The following is a 23,262-nucleotide window of genomic DNA, read 5'->3' as shown; positions in this document are numbered from 1 at the left end:
TAGGAACACACTGTGAAACAAATCTCTATCCAAATGCTTTACCTGTAACTACCCAAATCAAGACTGACGACGAACAAGAAAAACTTATGAGCAAAGAACTGGAAATATGCTTAGCCTCGGAAATAATAAGCCTATAATCTGGCTCCATATTCCACCCGTGTTATATTTACAAGCGGAAAGCTGTACATGAGTAATCAAAAAAGGTGCCTGGAAGCTCTTAAATGCCAACAGCAAAGGATTAGAAGGTCGATGAAACCTCTGGAAAAAAGCTTCTTTGCCAGGAAGCAAGATGAAGAAAAGTATCAAACCCATCCCACCAAAGGATTTCGAAGGAGAAAAAAAGAAACAGAAAAACTGGAAAACCAAAAACAGTAGATGATAGTTGAGAGTAGCTTGTCAGCTGCAATGCCTAGATGTTGATGCAAGTGCCACTGCTTGCGCCCACACCTTGAGCCGAGCCTTGACCTCTCTTGGGTCATCACCTAAAATTTCAGAGTAAAGATCCCATCAGATGCACTGAAAATGCTTAGCCTTTTCATTAAGACAAATCGCCAAGAATCAGAAATTTCTAGTTCCCTGTTAGGCCAAAAAACAAGAGTCCAAAGTAGAGGCAATTAAGAGGGTGGCAATGTTTTGACTAACCAGGGCTAGAGATACGCCAGTTGGCGATGGGAGAATTGCCACCGCTACTAGTATCAAGTGTGGAGCCTGACAGCGAAACACGACAGGGCATCTCCAACATCCGCTCATGTTCCAACTCGAACCCCAAATCCCGACACGCCTTCACTTCCTCCAAGTCCATACACAACGATCTCCTTCCTCCTTTTGGCCTGGTAATCACCACCAAACCCGCACTACCCCCCTCACTCTCCCCACTAAAACTTCCACTGTAATTGCTGTAACCCCCAAACATAAAATCCCCATCTTTCTTTTTGCTGCTACATTTACTCTCCTTATCTCCCCATCTTTCCCTTATAATCCTCCTCTTCCTCAAATTCTTGCTCCCCTTTGGCCTTCCAAAACTACCCCTTTGAGCTTCATTTTCACTTGCATAATCTTTGACCGCTCCCATCAGCTGCTGTGACAACACGCCAGTTCTATTCCTCCGACGAGGAGGCGTGGCGGGAAGAGAGTAACAACTAGGTTCTTTGTCAGAGTCGGATGACAGTTCGAGCAGTTCTTTGCCTTCTTTTTCATCAGAGAACTCTTCATCAACATCCGCATCAAAGCTCTCAATTGACAATCTCGACATGTACATCCCCATATGATCATCATCATCATCATCATCATCCTCGTTGGTGTACATGGAACTAGTGCACATGGAAAGCCTGGACAAGTTATGTGGATGAGCCTGTTGGTCATGATCATGATCAAACCCAACATCAATATCATCATACTCATCTTCATGCATAGAAGAAACAACCGTCATACTTTCATCTGATGCCATAGTTTTCTTTTTCCTTCCTTTTCTTCTTTCCTGTGATTTTGCAACTCCAAGAAACGAGAAAGAAACCAAATGAGTGAAGAAGGTAAAGTGTTTTTCTGTATATCAAAACGATAATTGATTAGAGAGAGAGAGAGAGAGAGAGAATACAGAAAGAGCGGCTGCACTTATTAACAAGCTGTGGCGTTCGGGCTTTTGTGAATCATTCGTTTCTCATTTCATGATAAGGCAAAAGGTAAACCCAAATCAATCCTCCTACGACCAAATTTATAGCAAATGTTCATGCCTTAAAATTCCAGATATGCCCATTTAAGTCCTCACTCACTCCCTCACTTGATTCACATCCTTCCAGCTACCCTGACGGTGGTTGAGAATTAAAAAGAGGGTGGGATGGTAATCTTAATATGAAATCAGTTGGGTAAGAAGTTTCTGATCCGGCCTCCTTTTGGTTAATTAATAATGATTAAGAAATCCACACGGCAACATTGAGACAAATGACGTAGAGAATCAGCTCAAGAGGGGAGTGTCCCACACCACTCACTTCAGGACACGTAGCTTCAGACATCTTCCTTTGCTGCTAACACAGCACTCATTTGATATCCGCTGCTGGGTCGCGACTCACGACTCACTAGGTGTTAACAAGGAAACAAAGATTGAGACCTGCCCGCACCATGACCCAAAACCTAGGCCATTTGCGGATATCACTATACTCTTTCTTCATTTCAATCGATGCTCCAATCTAACCTTTTTTTTTTTTTTCTCATTCTCTTTTTCCCTTTTAACTTAGCATTAACATCCTTGGAAAATGACTCTGAAAGCTTCACTGCCCAGCGTGCAAAATTTTATTCACTCTGTACTTCACTGATTCATGTATTAGTGAAACACTTGAAAATGAAATATCGAAACTGTACTAAACCCTAAATATTGTCTCAATTAATAGCTCTGTTGATAGTACTGTACATATGGTCCCTCTCCTCGTAATAAGAAATCGACATGCATTCCTTAAGAGGGTCAAGTTCCGTCTCCTTTTCTTCGTCTGGACAAATTGTTCACGTTTGTAATGTTTCATCTCTACGCCATTCGACAGTACACAGTACATTTTGACTATGTAAGGTGAGGATCCAATGTGGCAAATGCCCCTCCGCTCCAACCATAACCATAGTCATAAAATTGCTTAAAATTATAATAATTTCGAGTTATAAACAAGTCAAAGTAAACTTCTACAGATTACTCGCTTTTACTTGGTTAATTAATGTAATCTTGAACGGACTTTGACACTTGATTAACCGTGTGTTTTCCGCGTATGTTATTATTCTATATGGTTAGTATTTAAATAAATGGTAATTTCCACATTATAGTTTTACTGCCATATAGTTTGGTAGTAAAGCTGATGCAGACATTTTTATATCCAAGTAAAAGCAAAAAAAAAAAAAAAAGAAATTGAGTTAATCCAAACATTATCCACATTGTATAACTTTATGGATCACTAGTTTACTACAACGCAAACTCCAAAATTACCCTCCAAAAATCCAAAGATTTCGTGGCTATCAAGACGTTGGTACCAATGAACAAAACAAGGGTGTTTTGGGTAATGGATAAGCTAATTTTGGGGTGACCTGGGGAGTGGGCGTTCGGTAGCATCAGGCCCACGAGACTGTCTTTGATTTGAAGATGATCGAAGCTGATGTATGGAACCGCGTTTAAGGGGACAGCTGTCCGCGTTTTTGGGTCCTTATTTCCTCACCCAAAGCTTCAAAACGACAAATGCCCTAATGGTGGATTTCCGAAACAAAAGCGTCGCGGCCCAACTGTGGGGTCCACCAATGACCCTCCAGTTGTCCAGGCCCATTCCTTGCCACGTGGTCTTCCTATCATGCACCCAACACATCACTTACTGCGCCAGCACGAGCTGTTGCCTCGGCCTTTATCTTCTCCTTTTTGTTCTTTTTTTATTTTTTTTCCGTTTCCATTCAATATATTTAATTACTTCTTTTAGCCACCTGTTTTATCTTCAAAAATTTTGAATTTTGATGATAAATTTATTTAATTCCGTTGAACGGAGCTTAATGGGTTTAGTTAACACAGCCGCTCACCGACCATTGATCCTTTGACTAGTAGCCTTTTTTTTAAAAAAAAAAAATTCAAGCCAGCTTTGTAGAAGGCAGTGGTAAAAGGTCGGCTGATGTGGAGGTGACAGTGACTGTGTTGCTTACACGTGCTAAATAGAAGTAATTAGAAAAAGAGTTTTATTTTGGCCATATAATGGGAAAAGACTGACGTGGATGATCGGACGATTGAGAGACGTTACGTGATGAGCATTCCTTAGATTTTGTGTGGTTTGGATCAAGCCTTGGAGGAGTGGACCCCATTTGTCGTATTTGCCTTATGTTGGCTCCATGACAAATGAAATGATAGCTCACTGCTACAATTGCTGATATATCGTTTTATTATTCTCGGGGTTTTATTGTGGAGACATTTATTAAGATTAATTATCGAAGTATCTTTTAATTAATACAATAATTTTGTTAAATTTATAAAATTATTAATTGAAAGATATTTTTATAAATAAATTTGAAACTAAAAAAAATTATACTCGATTAAAATTATCAATGAAAAGTTATTCGCTTTTAAGGTACGATATGAAAGAATAAAACTTATTTTTTTATCCTACATCACATCAAAACTAATGACAGAAGTTAATGATGGCATTTTGATTCATTTAACAAAAGGAAAAGGAGAAAAGAAAATCTATGGAAGATAAGTTAGAGGTTGGGAGATGTGGCAAGCTTTTGAGATACTATTAGCTTAAGAATCTCAATTATTCACCAAACAATTCTCTTCCTTTTTTGGAAGGAAAGAGGGGAAGGCATTGGAAATGATTCATTGAACCATGCATTTTATAACAAAATGTGTTACTTAAATGTCAAATCGTTCCTAGGACTTGCTTACTCTAACACTCTAGTTAACTTCCCTGCTAGCTGCTAGAGCAGGGCCAAGAACGATTTCTTCTTTATAAAAGGGTCAAAAAAGGGAGAAATTTTGTCTATATTTAATGTGAAATGACTTTATATAATGTTGGGATGGGTAGGCATTTCCTTCCATGGTTTTATTCTGTCCTTTATTATTTTCTTTGTAGGGAAAATGCTACGTGGACCACGTTCCAGACATTTGAAGAAGAAAAAAATATTTTCCTTCCTTGGGTTGGTTTTCGTTTTGCACAATAAACCTACTGACCACTCCAACCTGTATTGGATCAACAAATTAAGGTTTTTGTAGCCAACAAATTGCCAACACATGAACTTGGAAAACACAATAAATTGCAAAAACAAGTTTGTATATCTACATTTAGGCGAAAAAGAGAATAAGCCCGTTCTTGGCCACTGCTGCAATTCTACACAAATTGCCGACAATGGAGGCAGTGCCTCGATGGAAAGTGATAGGCAGTGGGCTCCAAAGCCCTGGGGAGATAAAACATTGTTTGGTCAGGGAGAGAGTCCATTGGCAAGAATATCTTCCCATCTATTAATATTTAATGTTAAAACTTGACCCTGATTTTCTTTGGGCCCAAAGGGGAGGCAGAGGTGAGGGTTCAGAAAGGTTAGTCGGTGGTGGAATGTGGAATTTGGAATGGGTGTTCTGAATTTCTCAGCCTACAACAGGATATAATGCAAGTAATTTCCTCAAGAGTTGATGAAAATAACAGCTTTTTGTCTCTAGTAACTGTAAATGGGCCTGGTGTCCCCTTGACGGGAAGTATAATTCCCAATGAGAGACCAAGTCTTGATGTGAACATACCAATGGAATCAATTGCTTAGTGTGGTTTATGAGAAGCAAATGCTGCTACTTTGCAATTTACAAAAGAGTTAAAAATACAGAAAAGATGAGGGAGAGGTTGAAGAAGAATGGGGCAAAAAGTCATGGACTAATCAGACATTATCACGTGTTAAAGGGTCCCTGAAAAGGAAAAATCAGTTCCATTGATGACTCATAACCGATTGGGCTAGGCAAATAGAATTCTAACCAAAAGTTGGGAGAAGATCAATAGTTGAGCAGCCTCTTTTGTCTGGTCAAGGTTTGAAGGAAAGTGCTTAGGCAACCCACCATTTAAATGGAAAACATTTTATATATCAGGTGGTTCCCTTGTTGGAGGGTTCTTTAGCAGTTTAATTTTCTTTTCTTTTTGTAATCTTTGAAATGAAAATGTCGGCAATTGGTCCAATGGTTTCATTTTTTTTAGTTAAATTTGTTTCATTTCCTTGAATTATGGAGTTGAATTCATACGTTATTTAGTGCTCTTCCTGCGTATTAAAAAGAAAAAGGGATCTTTTCAAAGAAGAAAAAAAGTTACTAACACAAAAGAGGTGGGAAAAGGGGAGGGTAATTTCCAAAATCGAGACGACTTTTAAGTTTTAGTAACAAATCAACAATGAAGGGAAAGTTCATTAATTTTTTTGGTATAATATTTTAAAAAAATTTTAAATTATTTAAAAAATTTAAATAAATTATTATTTATTTATTTATTTATTACATTCAATTAAGTCTTTTTATTTTTTACTTTGGTTCAAATAGGCTTTTACGACAATTGATTAGTTATTATTAGTTAAAATATCACTTGTCATTTTATATAACATAATGTTGATGTGATATTTTGATATATCACAGTGAATGATGACATGACGCATTAATATAACATGATACCATGATCACGTAATATTTTCACTCTTAACATCAACATCACATGATATAAAAAATGAGAAATTATATTTTGATTAATGATAATTAATTAATGATTAGTTTTAATGGTTTATTTGATACAAAATAAAAATATAAGGACTTTATAAAAGATGATATAAGAATGAAGTCTAATTTGAATTTTATTAAACAGTTTAAGAATTATTTAAAATATTATTTATATTTTTTTCTATAAACATTTAATATAGAATTTTCTATTTCTGTATGAATATCTTAATTATTTTACAGTTCACTTGCATAGGCAAAGGTAAATCTGTTATATGCAAATGTCATAAAGTGTTTTCTTTTACCCTTTCTCCTGAAGTACTAATTGGCAATATTTTGAGTGGAATGATCCATCAGATGGATCCTAGTCCTTGGCGGTCTGGACCTTCACCCATAATTGGCCCAGCTGTTGAAAAAAGCTGACCCAGTCAGAGAAAAGTCTCTGACAAATTGGAAGCTTCGGCCCGGGTTGATATGAGATGGAGCTGGCCCTATTTAAATGCAGCCTAGTCCAAAGCTTAATCATCTAAATGCTGTAGACAGACTACCTCGTTACCAAAGGTTGCCAACTTGACAGTCGTTTCCAGTTGCCATTGCCATTTTTTTTCATATTTTGTTCAATTGACCAAATCCAGTTCATGAATATTTTTCCAACAAATTAAGTTTGGTTTAATTGTCAATAAAAATCTGCATTCTCAATATCATCATGTTAGCAACTTAGGAGAGCTTCTAGTTATTTAATTTTTGTGGAGTATGCACCTATGCATCAGAAGATGAAGGAGATTTCATTATCAGGAAAAGGGCAAGTGCTGAATTATGAGGTGAACAAAGTAAATATGATGGTTTTGTTGAATCTTTTTCCTCCTTTTCCCCCTACTTTCCATGTCCTAAAGGTTAACCCAATAATTTGTAGATTGTAGTCAACGTTATTAGGTCAGGTATACTTGGAAACTACTACTTTTTTCTCATCTGCTATCATTTTCCATCTTTCATCCGCCAAATTTTCATTGGTATGGCATAGTTTGGTGGTGCTTCCTTTCCCAAAATTGTTCACACACAGCTGAGCTAACGGATCAAGAAAAATATAGAACCTTTTTGCTGATCAATTGAAGTAAAACTATTTCATGTATTACAAGCAAGCATAGGTGTTGCCCGAGTTCTAGACTCTGATGACCACCATAGTCTTGATTCATTGCAAGGGTAGAGCATTTCATAATTCATAGCTGGAGACTAGAGTATCATCCCAGTACTCTGCTGCACATAATTTTGGGTTTTAGGCGTTTGCAAGGTTGGGCTTGGCTTGACATTGAAACCTGTCTGTTCTTTGTTCAAACTATTTCTACTCTGTGCATTTATGCCCTATTGCTTTTCAACAAAGATGGTATCAGCTGGCTGCAAATTGATCTAAATTTGGTTTAGTATAACTACTGGTATAAATTCTTCTCCAGTCTTCTCCTGCAATGCTGCAGATTTTTGAAGTCCCAGAACTGGCTAAACTTTAAATATACTAACTATTGATATATATATATATAACTCCCTAATTTTTTTCTGCTAAAGGAATATTAGTACTAATGAATTTTTTTCTGTTTTATGTTTGAAGCTGGATGTGCTGTTTTCATTGCTTGGGGACTAAGCTACAGTTTGATTACATAAATTAATTAGTACTTTCCTATCTTTGAGAGTTGAGGATTTGTGCTTATTTTATTGTTGACAACGATATCAAACCCCAAATTAAAATCAACATGAAGGTTTGATTTTTGTCCTCTAACTAACTGGCAATAACATAATTTTCAAAACCTTTAACCTTTATATAGATGATTACTTTGTGTTTTCGTGAATATGGTCAAGCAACTGCGTGATTGCAATGCTTGAACTTGAATGCATGACAACAAGTTCAAAGTTTCCCAGAGTCATCAGGCAAACAGTGAAGTCATTAAGTCTCTGCAATTAATTGCATTAAAACAGGCCTGAAAATATTGTTTCCTGATAACAGATGCCATTTGGGGGACGGGGCATGGGGTTGATGTTGTGCCCGTGAGGAAGATGCCCCCATGACTCACCCAACTAGAAATTATTGCAGTGGGTCCTCCAACACAGCTTCGCTTTCATATACTTCCAGTTTTCAAGTAAAATATACGGATAATGTAAGCGTTGAATTGTTACACGAGCAGTACATTAATTGGTTTGCTAGCTTAGCTCATTATCTCAAACTGACATAGACATATTCCCCATTTCTTTCATCTCTCCTTGTCCAAAAACTACATTGGATTCCGAACCATTTAGTCTTTTGTTCCAGAACTTAGGAGAAAAAAAACCCTGTAATTCTGACCATAAGTGGCCTGGTCTTTAATCAGAAGCGGCATTAACTGCAGCTAAACAAAGCGTAAATGCATAGTTCTTTTACTGCAAGCAAAGATTGAAGCTTTGGACCATTTTACAATAAAAAGTTGAATGTATCCTCTCAAAGATGCTGCCAAGTGGACGGTGGTGATGTATTTTCCATGTCAGCAAATATATAAATATATTTTTTATGCATTCACTGCGAGATTGACTTCTCTCCTTCCCTTGAATTGGAAGTTTCTTGCTTTATAAAGTGTTTCTTAAGATAATGTAAGTGTCTTAAAAGAAGCTACAAGACAGCACCTGATATATGGCCCTTATTAGATTGAGAGTCACTTTCCCTTGTACGGACAAGAAAGTTAATAACTCTCAATTTGTTCTGTGGGTGTTTTTTTTTTTTTCTTACCTGACGATGAAGTGGCATAACCCTTCTTTTCTCTCTTAAAGTTTAGGCTCATGTTCTTATTGAGTTTTGGGTGTATCTGCGTGAGCGTGGGTGTGTACGTGCGTGGGACAAAGAAAAGGAGAGGGCGAGTGGTGGGGATGGGTTTTTATAATTCCTTTTGAGACTTGAAAATCAAGCAAACTGAAAAATGTAGTTCAGGTGTTAAGATTGTTTCAGGCAAAAGGCAGCCCAAGTAATGGATTCATTTACTCGAAAATCACCAAAAATTAAAGGGAGGGGGGAGAGAAAGGAGAAAAGTGATAAAGCTGTTATAAAAGCGATAAGGATATCTTATGTCCTTGCAAGACAGTGATAGACAACCAATTTAGGGTGTTGGAACTGGAAAAAAAGGCGCCGATGAAACAAGTTTCATGTATTTTTCAATTACTATCTAAACCAGGAGATGGCACAGTCTAAAGGAACGATTTGGATAGATTGCAGACAACTTATTAACATCTGTTTTTGTGTTTCGATTTGAAAAGTGTGTCGTTCTAAAAGCGGGTAACAAAAGTATGGTAAAAACCCCCACGGATGAATAACAAATATTCTTTTCTTTTTCATCGATTGTTTTACAGATAGAATCGCAACATTCCAATGCACAAATATGACCCATATGCAACGAGGCAAAGAAGAGTAAAAAGCCACGAAAACAAGCCTTATTCTGCAGTTCTACCCCACACACACGCACAAAAAAAAAAAAAGATGGAAAAATAAAGAAGAAAGAAAAAGCTAACAACAAGATTGTTATGCTCACAAATAGTCCAAAAGCAGAGGTGATAAATTTTTGTATCAGACCTATATACACGAGAATGAAGAGAAAGGGGGCGAAAAAAGAGAAAGAAAGAAAAATCTGTGGTACACACCTGATATGAGAATGGCATTTGTTCAAGCCCCCTTCTTCTTTACTTTCTTCTAAGAAGAGAGGTCCTTTGATAAATGCAAAAGCTAAATATGTCCATAAGTTGCCGTAAGTCTCTGGATATCCTTAGCACACATATCGGAATTTTGTAAGGGTTCTTGCTGCTGTTGGCTATGGGGCCACATACTGTTTGAACTATTAGTCAGGAAATGTGTTTCTGATTTTATCTCAATGTTGTATAAGGATTGTGGAGTTTGATTTTGCAAAGCAGCCGCCACTAATAATGGGTTATTGAGATATTCTGGCCACTTGATTTCTTCTGCTTGGCTTTCCATTAGAGGGATTGGAGCCTCTTTCTCTGATGTGCTACAATCTGCCAACCCCCAGGAGAAACTATTCTCAAAGAAGGAACTGTTGCTTTGCAGCTCAGTGCTGCTGCTGCTGTTACTGTTATTGGCGGAGGCACCGGTTTCCCAGTAGCGGGATCCATTAACAGTAAACGAGGGCATCGAAGGGCTATCAGAGGAAACGGAGACAGAAGGCTTGAATCCCACAGGAGCAGAGAGAAATGAACTTGTCAATGGTGGGAGAAGGGTAGACATCGCGCTTGAGGAAAATTCAGAATTGATATCGAAAGCCTTGCTAGTTTGCGTGAACCAGAGAGTAGGATTTGAGGTAGATGAGAGCCTGGCATTGGATGCATAGTTCAATTGTTGAATTGGAAGATGCCCCACTAAATCAGAAGGCTGGCTGTTTGTGGTTGTGCTTTCATGGTGAGTGGCTGCAAATCTATCCAGAAAGAAGTCTTTGCTGGCTGTGGATGTCATCAAATTGTTGTTGTTGCTATTGTTATTGCTGCTGTTCATTGTCTTGGAGCTGGGAGAGCCTTCCATTTCCAATTGGTAACCATGTGCAGTAACTGACGTTGGTCTTTGTTCATGTAAAGTTACTCCAGGTTTAAGATTGTCGGTGTTGAGGTTCAATTCACTAGATGCCCCGGAGGCCTTATCCCGGCTGTTCGTCTGTTGACTCTTGTCTTCTCCATTTTCAACCTCTGAGAGCGGTTTGTGTGTGACAGGGTCAATGCCTCTCTGCCTAAGCTTCTTCTTTAAGCAAGAGTTCCACAGATTTTTAATTTCATTGTCGGTTCTTCCTGGCAATTGTGCAGCGATTTGGGACCACCTGAGGAACCAACAGAAGGCAAAGAATGTTTACACAGAATTCTGTGCAAAATCCAAAAACGAGAAAAAGTCATGAGAAGGAAAGAATACCTATTACCCAAAACTGCATGAAGTTCAATTATGAGGTTTTCTTCTTCCTGAGAGAATGTGCCTCTCTTTAAATCAGGCCTCAAGTAATTAATCCACCTTAACCTGCAGCTCTTTCCACACCTCTGCAGACCTGCCAATTTGGCCATGTTACGGAAATAATTTCATTAATACTCTGTCATATATTTTTCTGAAGACCAGATGATTTAAAGAAGAAACTAACATGAAAAGGGAGTTAAAAGTTTCTTAAATTACCAGCTTGCTTAGGGACAGAGCTCCAGCAGCCATGGCCGTACTTTGTAATATGCCTCAAGAGCTTCTCATCTTCTTCAGGGGACCAAAGACCTTTCCTCAGTTTCTGCTTGTAACAGCAAGAGTGCCTCCCCATTTTGAGACAGACCAAATTACAATGAGGAAGAGACCTTTCCTAAAACAGCAACTTTGCTGAATCCTAGGTGAAACTGTCAGCAAAGCAGGGGTGGTTCTGAACAGTATCTTTGGAATGCTTTGGTAAAAAAAATTTGAGAGAGAGAGAGAAAAAGAGAGAGGGTTTTGATATAGGGAGGCTAGAAAATGAAGTAGCAGCTGTGAAAGGGAGTTGAATTAATATAAGAGGAGGCTCCCCAGAAAGAAAAGTCACATTCAATAAGGTGTTGTAGTTTCTCTCTCACCGCCCCCTCCCCCACCCCCCTTCCTTTTATTAATTCTTTAAATTTTCCTCTTTATTTCGATTTTTTTTCTTCCCTCCTTCCTTTTTTTTTTCTATTCCTTCTCCTCATATTGACGAGAGGTGGAGATGAGTTAATGGTCTGAGTTGCATGTGTCTTATCAAAGGTCTGAGAATTAATGTCTTTTGCAGGGATGGTGGGACATTTTTTCTGATATTATATGAGAAAAACAGAAGTTTTGATAATCACCCCATGCTTCTAACTTCTGTTAGTGAATCCAAACCTAATGGTAAATTTTACTTAATGGGAGACCGACAGTAACTCTCTTTTACTCTTAGGCAAAAGTATAGAATTTCTGTCTGATAACTGGTTCTGGACTTTCAGTATTTGGTTTCATCCTTTTATGTGCTTGCTCACCTCCTGAAATCCCAATTCAAAAGCAGCCCCAACAACACAGTCAAGATGGAAAATAACAGAAAGTTCTCCCCCTCTGCAGGAATATATATATATATATATGATATTATATATTCCTTTGCTTAATGCACAACAACTTTTGTGTCTCAAAGGAAACAGGATCCACTCCCTTCTTTACTCTGTGAGCTTTTTGGGGCAATTCTTCCAAATCATGATCACTTTGAAAAGTTCCATCATTACGTGGAAAGAACAAATTATTTTGTTCATGTTCTGTAAATTAAGAATGTCTTTCCTGTTTCTGATGAATTTCACTCATTGTTATAAATTACCTTACTCCCTAAATTTTTTCCACTTTGGGGACGTAAGACTTAATTCACATTTTCCCCCTTTTTCCCCCTCTCATTAATTCAAGAAGGGCAACGCTTTCTTCACACGGCAATGGCCAAAACCGAGAAACAGATTCAGACTGCTGTGTCTTCTTGTAATTACATACGTTGAAGGTGACTACATAGCTGTATTTATTCAAATTAGCCAACACATGCCACTAAAATATGTTGTTCTATAGTTTTGGTAACACATACTGCAACAGCATTAATTTCTCTTAGCTACAGTGACTTTCTACAGGCAAAGCTAACCCTTGAGGTTTACCAGCAAAGAAAAGCCACCCACAGCCCAAACTTTATTCCAATCCAAAACTAATTAAAATCTTTATCCGAATATTTGATTCAATGTGTTGATTCATATGTCTCTTTATTTGAAAAACCCCATTTGGACCAGAGCACTGCCTGAGCACCCCCACCATTTGTACAGATATCTGACGTTTCTGCATCACCCTTTTTTACTAGAACTGTTCACATGACAAATTTTGCTGTATGCTCAAGGAGTGAGGTTCAGATATATGATTTTCCAAGATTTGCAACGACCAAGTTCCTCTGGTTCATACATTCATTGCAAAAAAGAATAGTGAATTTTATTACTTTAAGCCGACTGATCATGAATCTGAGGAGGACGAGAATAGCTTTTCCTGTTCTAGTAGTGGAGCTACAAAGCAGAAGGTACACACAACTACAATAAACTTTGGGGACCAAAGAAAAAACTGTCAATATCAAATTACTCATGAATCTAAATCCTGCAGTAAGGTTGGACTTTTCAAGATTCAAATAACTTTAAAAATGCTTGAAAGATAATGTCTGCCATAAAAATATCGTGAGGGAAATTCATCAGAAATGCTAGTTCTTTTGTAATTAATGCTGCATTAAGCTTGGCTTTGTGGCATCTTCCTTTCGGTTTAAAACCTGGCCGTCCTGGATACACAAGCGAAGACTTGACTTAAGTCTTTCATTAATTTTGAAATATGTTTCACCGGAAACCTTTGCCAATTCAAGACGCTGACGAATGCAGCAGCATGAATGTAAAAAAGCAAACCCTGAAAAGAAGAAAGAAATATAGCACAAGTCTGATAACGGTACTAAACTATATGAAGTCAGTTTCTGCAAGAAAACTTATTTTTAGTGTCAAAATGACAAAGTTGAGCAATAAAATAAGTGAGAAAAAGGATTCGGTTTACAGATTAATTCTATATTAATCTTAATGATTAGAGATGTATAGCAGCATGATGGGCCAAATAATTCTTTGGAAAGCTGAATATATATTTAATTCATACAAGACTAAACTAGGAACACTATATGTGATATGAATACAGATTACAGAACCAAATTCTTTGTGCATGCATTTCCTTTTTTTTTTTTTTCTCTTGCTCTGGACCACCTTTGCTAAAATTTGATTAGTCAATTCGAACATAAACTCTCTAATCCTTGCTGTTTGCACCTTTTCTTGCGGTCTTTTCTTAGCCAGCCACAGACAAAGGGAAATTAAATTTCTAAGAGATGATCAGGAACAGATAGATTAAATTAGAAATCCCAGAGACCCCCCTTGAGTTTTTCTTTTTCTGCAGATTTTTAAATGATTTAACAAGCATATGACTGGAAAGATAACAAGAAATTCATCAAATTATTCCAAATCATTAGCTGTACTGGGCATGGCCCGCATTGAAATGTGAAACCCATGGGAATCTTGATAAAAAGATTAGAAAGTATCGATCATAGGCGGCAAACACAGTACTTTAACATCAATTATACATAGGACCAGTTTACATTCAATCGAATTGACAAATTTAGAATTAAAATGAAAATCCTTTTTCTTTTTATCTCCTTTGTACAATCGAGTTGTAATTTGCTCCCGAGAAATAATAATAAAAAGTGCCAAAACGTTGACGTGTAATATAGTCAATTCATAAACTTCTTCAACACTAATAATTGCCTCAAGCTACTGTCTGTCAAAATATTCAATGATCTTTACGTTAAAATTATCTCAGGTAACAATGCCTGTCCTTTTTTCATTTTTATTTTTCGGGAATGACTAGTTTGGCCAGATGAAGAGGTTCATGGGAATTTGGGGTCGGACCCATCATTTAAAGGGGTCCCATGCAGGATACCGGAGTTTGGGATCAATGGAGACAGACACGAAAAGGGTATATGAGGTTTTCATCAGATGGTGGAGAATCAGTTGATGGAGTCAATTTGTGTGCATGCAAATTTGTCCAGGGAGGAATGGACCCATTAGATACTGAGCACTACACAACATCTGCATCTGCTACACTGTCCAGATAACAGATCTCTACGCCATCTTTCTGGGTCCCAAGTGTCTCAAAATTATGCAAGGGACACCCCTCAGGAAGATGATGATTAAATGGTTATTTTTTCTCTTTTCAAATTTTCATTTTCCCCAGCCCCTGTCCGTTACTGTTCCTTAGTTTCTATGCAGCAGTAAGTACACCTTAGCCAATGGTACACGCTCCTCGTTTAGTACAAACCATCCTTAGTAACTGGTTCCATTCGCATGACTAAAACTATAATGTTTAACTTCTTGTAATCAGTTGAAGTTAAGAGGAATACATATGGCAATTTAATTAGTATTTGTTAACAAGGTTGTCTTCCACGTGGCCAATGAGAAATTGCATGTCTGTTTCCTGCTGGTATTTGTGACTGATTGCAAGCAATGGATTTTTCTTCTAAAAAAGCTGAGAAATGTAGAAAATTTTCCATCTTTGTTAATACGGCAACCGTTTTCTTATTATTTTGGACATATAAATATATATAGGAGTATTGACTAAGTTAAGCATTTCACTTTCTTTTGACTTTGCATAAATCAAAAGCCAATGAATGAAAAAAGATGTCAAGATCAGCAGAAGGGAATCAGGCAGGGAGGGAGCTCATACACATAATAGGAGGTGTGCGGGACCCATCAAGGTAGCGATTAGGAATGCTCATACGTACTCCTCCACCGACAGACTCATCATTCAATCCTTTTTCATTTTCTTTTTTTTTCTGGTTAAATAAAATTCTAATTTTAATCTTTTAATTTGCAATCACAAAAGTATCATTGAAACCCATTATCAGTGTATAAAAAGTGCACTTCGGTTCTGATTTTAGAAAAATAAAACAGATATTAATTAATATTGCAGTTTTTTTCTATATGGAAGATATTAGACATATTGCTCCTGAGCAAACGTTGAGATTGTTTTCTGCTAAGGAATGAAATACTTAGAATTTATTTTACGTGTAATCTGGAATAGGAAAGTATAGTATTATCTGCCAGTTGCAAGCCATACGTACTCATATTAATTTCACTATTGAAATTAATCTATATTAATTTAATCTAAAGATAAGTGTTTTCTTGGGATAAGAAATGGAACTTATTATATATTTTATTTTTAAAATTAATTTTACTATTAAATTTTTTTTTTCAGGAAACAAAAAGTGAAACGAATATAATTTGTTTATGCGTCTTGAGAAAATTATATTTTTCTTTGTATTTTGAGAAATATAAACATATATAAATATATATATCAAATTCATCAAGATTTTTAATATATATATATACTCTGGAAAATACTAAACTTAAAAATTAGAACTCGTAAATCTTGTTTAATGGTAAAGAATAAGGCAAAATGAATTTTTGAACATACAGAACAGATAGAAAAAGTGGTTAGAACTCAGAAGCGCGCTTTTATTATTTTTATTTTCTAAAAAATAGTTAGGAATGGAAAACATATTTAAATATATATCTCTCTCTCCTTTTTTTAGAAATTAGAAAGTAGGACATTTTATATTTGCAAAACATTTTCCATTCTTCTAGTTTTTTTACAATTTTATTAAAAAATGTGCTTAATTTTAGAAAATGGATTGAAAAAAAAAATAACTTAGTGGAGTATCATTTTTGCTTTTATAAGGGCTAATAAAGAGAGTTAAAAACTTATATTTTGTTTTTTTTAAAAAAAAATTAGCCGAAAGTTGAAAAAGCAAAAAGAAAAATAGTTTTCTATATTTTGTAAGGAATGGAAAATTGGGTTAATTTTTCCAACAAATGATAATAATTAAAAAAACTATGCCTTTAAATACATATTTTAGATTGATATATTATTCAAAACTAATGCATTAGGTTGCCCAAATTTGAAAACATGCATGGTGTAGGATGGTTTTTACCCTAGGTACATTATTCTTTCCCTCTTTGCAAGATTTCACGACAATTACAAATCAAATGGAATCCTAGTGCTCTCCTCTCTAATTTTATGGACAATATCTTCACATTTTTCTTATTAAAAAAATAGAAATTCTGATCTAATTCTTTGATAAATAATGAACACAGTTACCTATCATTAGTAGTTAAATACTTGAGTGTAATTATCTTTCACATTTCATAGATGTCATTATGATCAAGGGTGGAGCTAAGGTGGTGATCGGAGATGACGGCCATAACCTTTCAATTTTTAATTTTTATAATTATATGTATAAAATTTGATATATATAAATTGATAATCTTATATGATTACTCTTTAATCATCTATCAAATAAAATATTAAATCTACCACTGATAACCGTTTAATAGAATTACTTTTATTTAATTTATTTTTTAATTAAAGAAATATTAATTTTGACAATCGAGTTGTTCATGAAAACAGACTCAAGTCAGTACTTGTGTAAACATTATCTCGTTTTTATATATGAAATATGTTTAAAAAAAAAAACTACATAATTTCCCAGGTTGTAGTATATTTTTTACTTTTCTTTTAAACAAGAACTTATTATGCATGACAAAATCAAGCCGTTATATTATTTCACAGCCTAATTCAACTTTTTTATTTTCAAAATTTTCTGTTGTTGATTTGTTTCTTTGTGAGATACCAGAATTCAATCTATTATTCCCACAAAGCACATAATTCGTGAAACATTAGATATTTTATAAATGCACAACTTTACACTAAAAGACCATGGATTATGTCCCTTCTGACAATTATAGCCAATTGCTTGTTTATATTACAACAGAAAGGATGGAAAGATTCCTTGGCATTTTATCTTTATATATATATATTTCAAGTAGAAGATAATTAAGGTTTTGGTTTCCGAAAGAAAACATGGAAAAAAGTACGTCGTTTAGCTATTTGCATATTTAGTTTGATGGAAAGGCAAATATTCCATTCAAAGTGTTCAATCCTATATATATACAGACAACCGAACCCATCGAGCATCTTCAACTCCTTTCTCTCTCTTTCTTTTCTTTTCTTCTGTCTCATTTTGGTATTATAGCTGGTTTGTCTACATTGTAACGCCAGTAGGAGGCTTCCTTGACCTTAGCAATGTCCCAGTTCACACATCCAACAAGATCAAATTATATATTGTTGTATACCCCAGGAATTTATTTTTTTATTTAAAAAAAGATACTTCGTCTAATTATATCTGCATGCCTCATCATTTACTCGCGAGCTTATCATATGCAAGCACATGAGCTGTTTCCTTTAGTCAACCGTTGTCTTTCACCATTAAATTAAAAACATTATGCTAATGATATTTGATACCCCTAAGAAGATCCACGGCCGGTCGGCTGTATCATTTTTAATGCTTGGCTTCAATTCATTGACTTGGGTTTTCCGAGTTCCATCCTATTCCCAAAGGAATTTTGTTTCCCTGGGCTTGTCATGAAAAGAAATATTGTTACTTGCTGCAGGCTTTAATTTGACAGCATCATTAGCATCATAATTGGTTTTGAAATTTTAGTCATGGTCGAGAAGTGGTTAGCTTTGGTTCTTTTGGAGGTCAAATTGTGGATTTCTCAAGGATGCCCCCAATTCCCCCCTTTTCTTAGGGGAAGTTTTCAAATCCAATTGCAGACATACAAAAAGGATATTCATATATACCTTTTTTTGAACTTCTACATCATAATCAAAGCTTGATTTGATTTCAATTTTTTAATACAATCAATACTATTATGAGCGTGAATAAAAGGGAATTTAATATTATTTCTTAAATAGGAGGATATATATATATGTACCTGTTATTGAATTAAATGTTGAAATATCAACTTGATTTAATTTTAAAATTGTTAGTACAATCACATATAATTGTAACTGCTAATTCCTTGATGGGATTCAATTGATGTTGCTGCATTTCTACCTGGTTGCCTTCATAACGTTGAACGAGAATGTCAAGGGAATGCAGTACCCAAAGTAAAATATTCACAGTTTATTAAAAATAGTGCAAAGAAACTAGCTAGTTGCAAATTAAGGAGTACAAACATTCTCAAAAGCCAAAAGCCGCAGCCTGCAGACATTGAGAATTAAAGAAAAGGGGAAATCGCTGGCTCTGGAAACTCATTGGTTTTCATCTCTCAAATTGCAAATAAAAAATTGTTATCTTTAGAAACATCAGGAATTTTACTTGCGCACCTCATCCAATGGCACCCAAGAAAAGTACAAAGCAAAGCCCGAGTTCAGAGAGATGAGAGAGACAGAGCACAATTATTTAAGGTCAAGCGGCAATTAAGGTTAAGACCAAAGATTAGGTGATGGCCTACAAGCAGTACAATCAAGAATGACATCGAGATCAAAGCAAGGGTGTGGCAAAATCCTTTCAGTTGTCTAGGTACATTGCTTGCACGAGTGTGCTAATGACCGGATCCAGCCCTAAATCACAATTTAGGTACTTGGTTTATATTTTGTCCCCTACAAGTGGATGAGCTGGGAACTCCCCTCAAAATGTAACCACATTTAAACGTTGCCCACTTCATGTTTATCCCTACAGGGAGAAAGAAAGGAAAAAAAAAATTGAAATTAATGGCAAAGATAGATAAGGTTTTGGTGTTGGGTGGGGTCTAGAATATGTGACATTTGTCCAATTAAACCCCACCCATAGGGCCATGTATCTTTAATCATTTTCCCCATTTAAGGTTCAAAAATAATGCCAAAATGGAAAGTAAACATTGCAGGCAGAGGGAAAAACAAAATTCATGGTATAGTACCATATATTTCCTCCCAAAATAGGAGTTTGATCAATACAGCAGTAGTTTATTCTAGGAGTTATTCAACCATTCTTCTATCTTCTCCTTTTGTGTTGTTTTCTTCTCTCAGAATGATTAACATCACAAAGTCGGTCAAACTGGATGTTTCATCTGTTAAGGAAATCGAGGAGAAAAAAATCAATTCGATTTTTGTATATAACCGACCCTTGTAGTTTTCCAGATTTTTGATTTGATCATCACAATGAAAAAGGCGCCTGCACACAAAAGTTGGAAATCCCTGAATTGGGGTTTTGAATAAGGGACCCAATCAGCCCCAAAGGGGAGTTCCTAGCATAGAAAAGGTGACCTTAATTACTATTCAAAGGATATGTCACATTCTTCTTGTCAAGTACACCTAAACATCCGACGGCATCACAAAAGGGTAAGGTAAGGTCGGATAATTCAAGATTGCAATCAAAGGCGTCTAAAATCCATTCATTTTTTGCAGGAAAAGAAAGAAAAGGAAAATAGGGGCAGCCAGGGTCTCCTAGGGCTCCCCCCCATCCTCCCTCTTTGGGGACCCAATTCGTTTACACACAATGTCAAGAAAGCTGTGGATTGTGGGCCTCATGATCTGGCCGTCCATCATTGGGACCGCCTTCCCTCCCATCTATGACTAGGGCGATGACGTGATGTGTCGTGCATTGGGATGTAAAAATAATGATTGATTATCATGACCATGCAATGCATTGATGTCGAAGATGAAAAGGGCAAAAAAAGAAAGAAAGAAATCCCAAAGCTCTTTTCGAGTGCTGCTGCTTCTTTTAACTCTCCAAAAAGATTTTCCTGCGGATTCATCCAGTACAGGTGTGAAAACATAATCAAGTAAAGATTTCATATTTGATTCTTTTTTTTTTCTTTTGGGGATTGAAAAAGTTGTGTGGAAAACAGTACCATAACCATCACTTGAACAAGGATTGTCGGCAAACCCCTCTTTTAACCCCGCCGCTACTCATTTCTCACTACCCTTTGCTGTATATTCTTTCACAGATGGAATATTTTGCTCCCTGTTTGTCTGCCATTATTATTATAATGATTTTTGCTTAATAACTTAAAATAGCCACTTTTGGCCCTAAAATCTTGCCTCTTGACCTGACAACAATTTCTTATATATATATATATATACATTTTTTTATTACTACATGGCACTTTCCTTTTTCGGGTTTTTAACTTTTAAAAGCCCAAAACTTTATTAATTTTTTAATGTTTTAGTGTGGTAAATGTGTCAGCTGATGCGTGGACAAATCTCTGTTACTATTTCGCCTGCCAATACAAATCCCCAGTATCCCTTACCCCCTGTTTGGCTGGAAGTTTCAATGGACGACTAGGATTGCATCATATATTACTCTGAATAATTCAAGAATGAACCCTGTGTCAAATTAAGTAATGATGAAACTCAATGATACCTCTTTATCTGCATAATTGAGATTATGAATATGATTATCAAACCCTTCATCATTCGACAGAAAAATGAACCACCCAAATTAACGACTTTAAACAGTATTACCAGATGATTAACAACAATTGTCGCAATGCAATTGAGCATGAAATAGTATTCATTCATATGAGAAAAAACTTGACATTTCCCTGTATCAATTACAAGGATGGTGTAACCCAGACAGAGCCGGAAACTTTTTTTATTATTTATTTATATTTGGCAACGTAAAAAGAAAATGTTGGGTGGGGCCCAGGAACCACTTGGGGGGGACGGGGGGGGTGGAAGATTTGTGTCGTAACGGTTTAATGATTGCCCAAAGTAGTTGGTTTTTAACCACAGTCACCGGACACCAGACCAATATGAAAGAAAGAAGCCTTTTTAATCTGGCTCGCTCTCCAACACGTGTGCGTCTTTGGACGGGGCCCATCAACTACCTCAGCCAACTGTAAATCCCACGTCACATCTTCACCTATCCGTACGTCTACCTCAATGTCGCTTCGTTCTTCATGTCAGTTTCCCATTGGCTATGTACACCAGATACGAACACCTTTCCTCTGCCCTCTAGCTGTATTTCCTCCCGTCCTGACCACCTTCCTTGATTCTGCTGTGATAACTAACGATGATTATATTACATTGTATAAAAGAAATTGTTGGTTTGCAAAAACTTCTTAAGATTAGTTAAAATTTTATTTTAAAAAATATTTTTTATTAAATTTAAAAATAAATAATACATTAGTTATAACAAATTTTTTTTGTATAAATATCATCTTAATAAGTGTTTGTAAATACTGTTTAATGTTTGTTTAAGAGAAATGATAATAAAGAGTTTAAAAAAGAATCCAAATTAATTCGTGTCAATCAACACTGTTAAGATGATATTTACAAAAATAATATTGTAATTAATGCATTTGGTTTTTTTTTTTTAAATATTTTGAGTGGAGATATTACATTTTCATTATTATTTAATTTATTGATAAGAAATCGGAATTGTTAAGTTTTACAAATGAGTTTATAAAATTCACCCATGTCAATTTAGATGTATTATGAATTTATTAATTTGATTAATTATGTGACGACTTACAATCAAATATGCTCTTAAGTTATACTAATTGAAGTGTCAAATCTAAATTAAGACAAATGTCATATCATCTTCTGTTCTATTTATAGTCATAGCATAAAGGATGTTCTAATATGTACATAGTATCATACACAAATATACATATATTGTTATAAGTATAACTTAGGTGTTTTTCTTTTTGAAGTTAGATTCTTTAGTAAGGTTATAGTATTATTTTGTTAAAATTATTGACTTAATAACGTTATCTCAATCTAATAGGATTTTACTTAAATATGGTTATCCAGGAGAAGTATCTCTCTATCTCTCTCATTTTTTTGTCCATATTTCTTTTTCTTGATGTTCTAAAATAAAGTTCTTTTCCATTTTTAAAAATCTAATGCTCTTAATTTTTCCATATTACCAAGTTATTTTCATTAATCTTCTTATCTTCTTACATTAAAATATATTGAACATTTTTTAAAACTTTAATATAAACTACATCAAAATCAAGATTTTTATCTTAATCTCCATAAAAATTTAAAAAAAGATAGACATTTAAGAATAGAAAAGAGTGCTACATAGACCACTCTTACCGCATAAGCCAAAGATGGATTTAGGATGGGGTAGCAACCTACATAGTGACTAATTTAAAATTTTATACTAGAGATGATTAAAGAGTAATCATAAAAAATTATAAATTTATATGTCTCAAATTTTATATCTATAATAATAAAAAAAAAATAAAAACTGAGAGGTGACAATCGTCGTCACTTTCAATCCACCCCTGTATCCACACTTAAATCCTAAAATGCTTTAGATATATAAAAAAAGTTCAAATTTTAATAAAAATTTTAATTTGCACCAACTAAATTGGAAAATAGGTTATATTTTTAACAAATGTATTTAAGATAATAGATGTTAAGAATTACTTTCTTTAGAATATTAAATGATCTTTATTCATACACTAAGGGCATGCTTGGTTGGGGGAATAGAATAATCATTCCTTCCCTATTCTCATTCTTGAGATAAAGCTGCATTTGGTTTAATGGAATGACTATTCTTCAGAATAATCATTCCAAAAGAAGCTTGAATAGCCATTACCAAGGTCTCCCTTGGTAATAGCTATTTTAAATTGTTGGGAATAAGAAAAAAAATTGATTAGATAAATATACCATTTTACAATTTAAAAAATTACCTTAT

The 23,262-nt window shown here is 35.3% G+C and overlaps 2 protein-coding genes across 2 annotated transcripts; both read right to left on the bottom strand.

The window, feature by feature from the left end:
• On the bottom strand, nt 88-1,684 carry LOC18613827. The gene is made up of 2 exons (XM_007051264.2): nt 643-1,684; nt 88-482 (listed from the first exon to the last, which is right to left on the bottom strand). Exons 1-2 carry the CDS (start codon nt 1,445-1,447, stop codon nt 397-399), a joined length of 891 nt encoding a protein of 296 aa, XP_007051326.2. The 5' UTR covers nt 1,448-1,684; the 3' UTR covers nt 88-396.
• Nucleotides 9,601-11,769, bottom strand: LOC18613826 (transcription factor MYB86). Its single transcript, XM_007051263.2, has 3 exons — nt 11,349-11,769; nt 11,097-11,226; nt 9,601-11,007 (listed from the first exon to the last, which is right to left on the bottom strand). Exons 1-3 carry the CDS (start codon nt 11,479-11,481, stop codon nt 9,912-9,914), a joined length of 1,359 nt encoding a protein of 452 aa, XP_007051325.1. The 5' UTR covers nt 11,482-11,769; the 3' UTR covers nt 9,601-9,911.

The sequence above is a fragment of the Theobroma cacao genome, chromosome 1 (assembly GCF_000208745.1).
Source record: "Theobroma cacao cultivar B97-61/B2 chromosome 1, Criollo_cocoa_genome_V2, whole genome shotgun sequence".
Lineage (NCBI taxonomy): Eukaryota > Viridiplantae > Streptophyta > Magnoliopsida > Malvales > Malvaceae > Theobroma > Theobroma cacao.
This window is presented reverse-complemented; position numbering and strand designations above follow the sequence as displayed.

Excerpts from the sequence above, each read along its gene's own strand:
- LOC18613827 (XM_007051264.2), bottom strand. The coding sequence starts at position 1,447 with ATGGCATCAGATGAAAGTATGACGGTTGTTTCTTCTATGCATGAAGAT. Across the intron at positions 483-642 it reads CTGGCGTATCTCTAGCCCTG|GTGATGACCCAAGAGAGGTC; the intron begins GTTAGTCAAAAC and ends CTGAAATTTTAG.
- LOC18613826 (XM_007051263.2), bottom strand. The coding sequence starts at position 11,481 with ATGGGGAGGCACTCTTGCTGTTACAAGCAGAAACTGAGGAAAGGTCTT. Across the intron at positions 11,227-11,348 it reads CTCTGTCCCTAAGCAAGCTG|GTCTGCAGAGGTGTGGAAAG; the intron begins GTAATTTAAGAA and ends CCAAATTGGCAG. Across the intron at positions 11,008-11,096 it reads CATGCAGTTTTGGGTAATAG|GTGGTCCCAAATCGCTGCAC; the intron begins GTATTCTTTCCT and ends TTGGTTCCTCAG.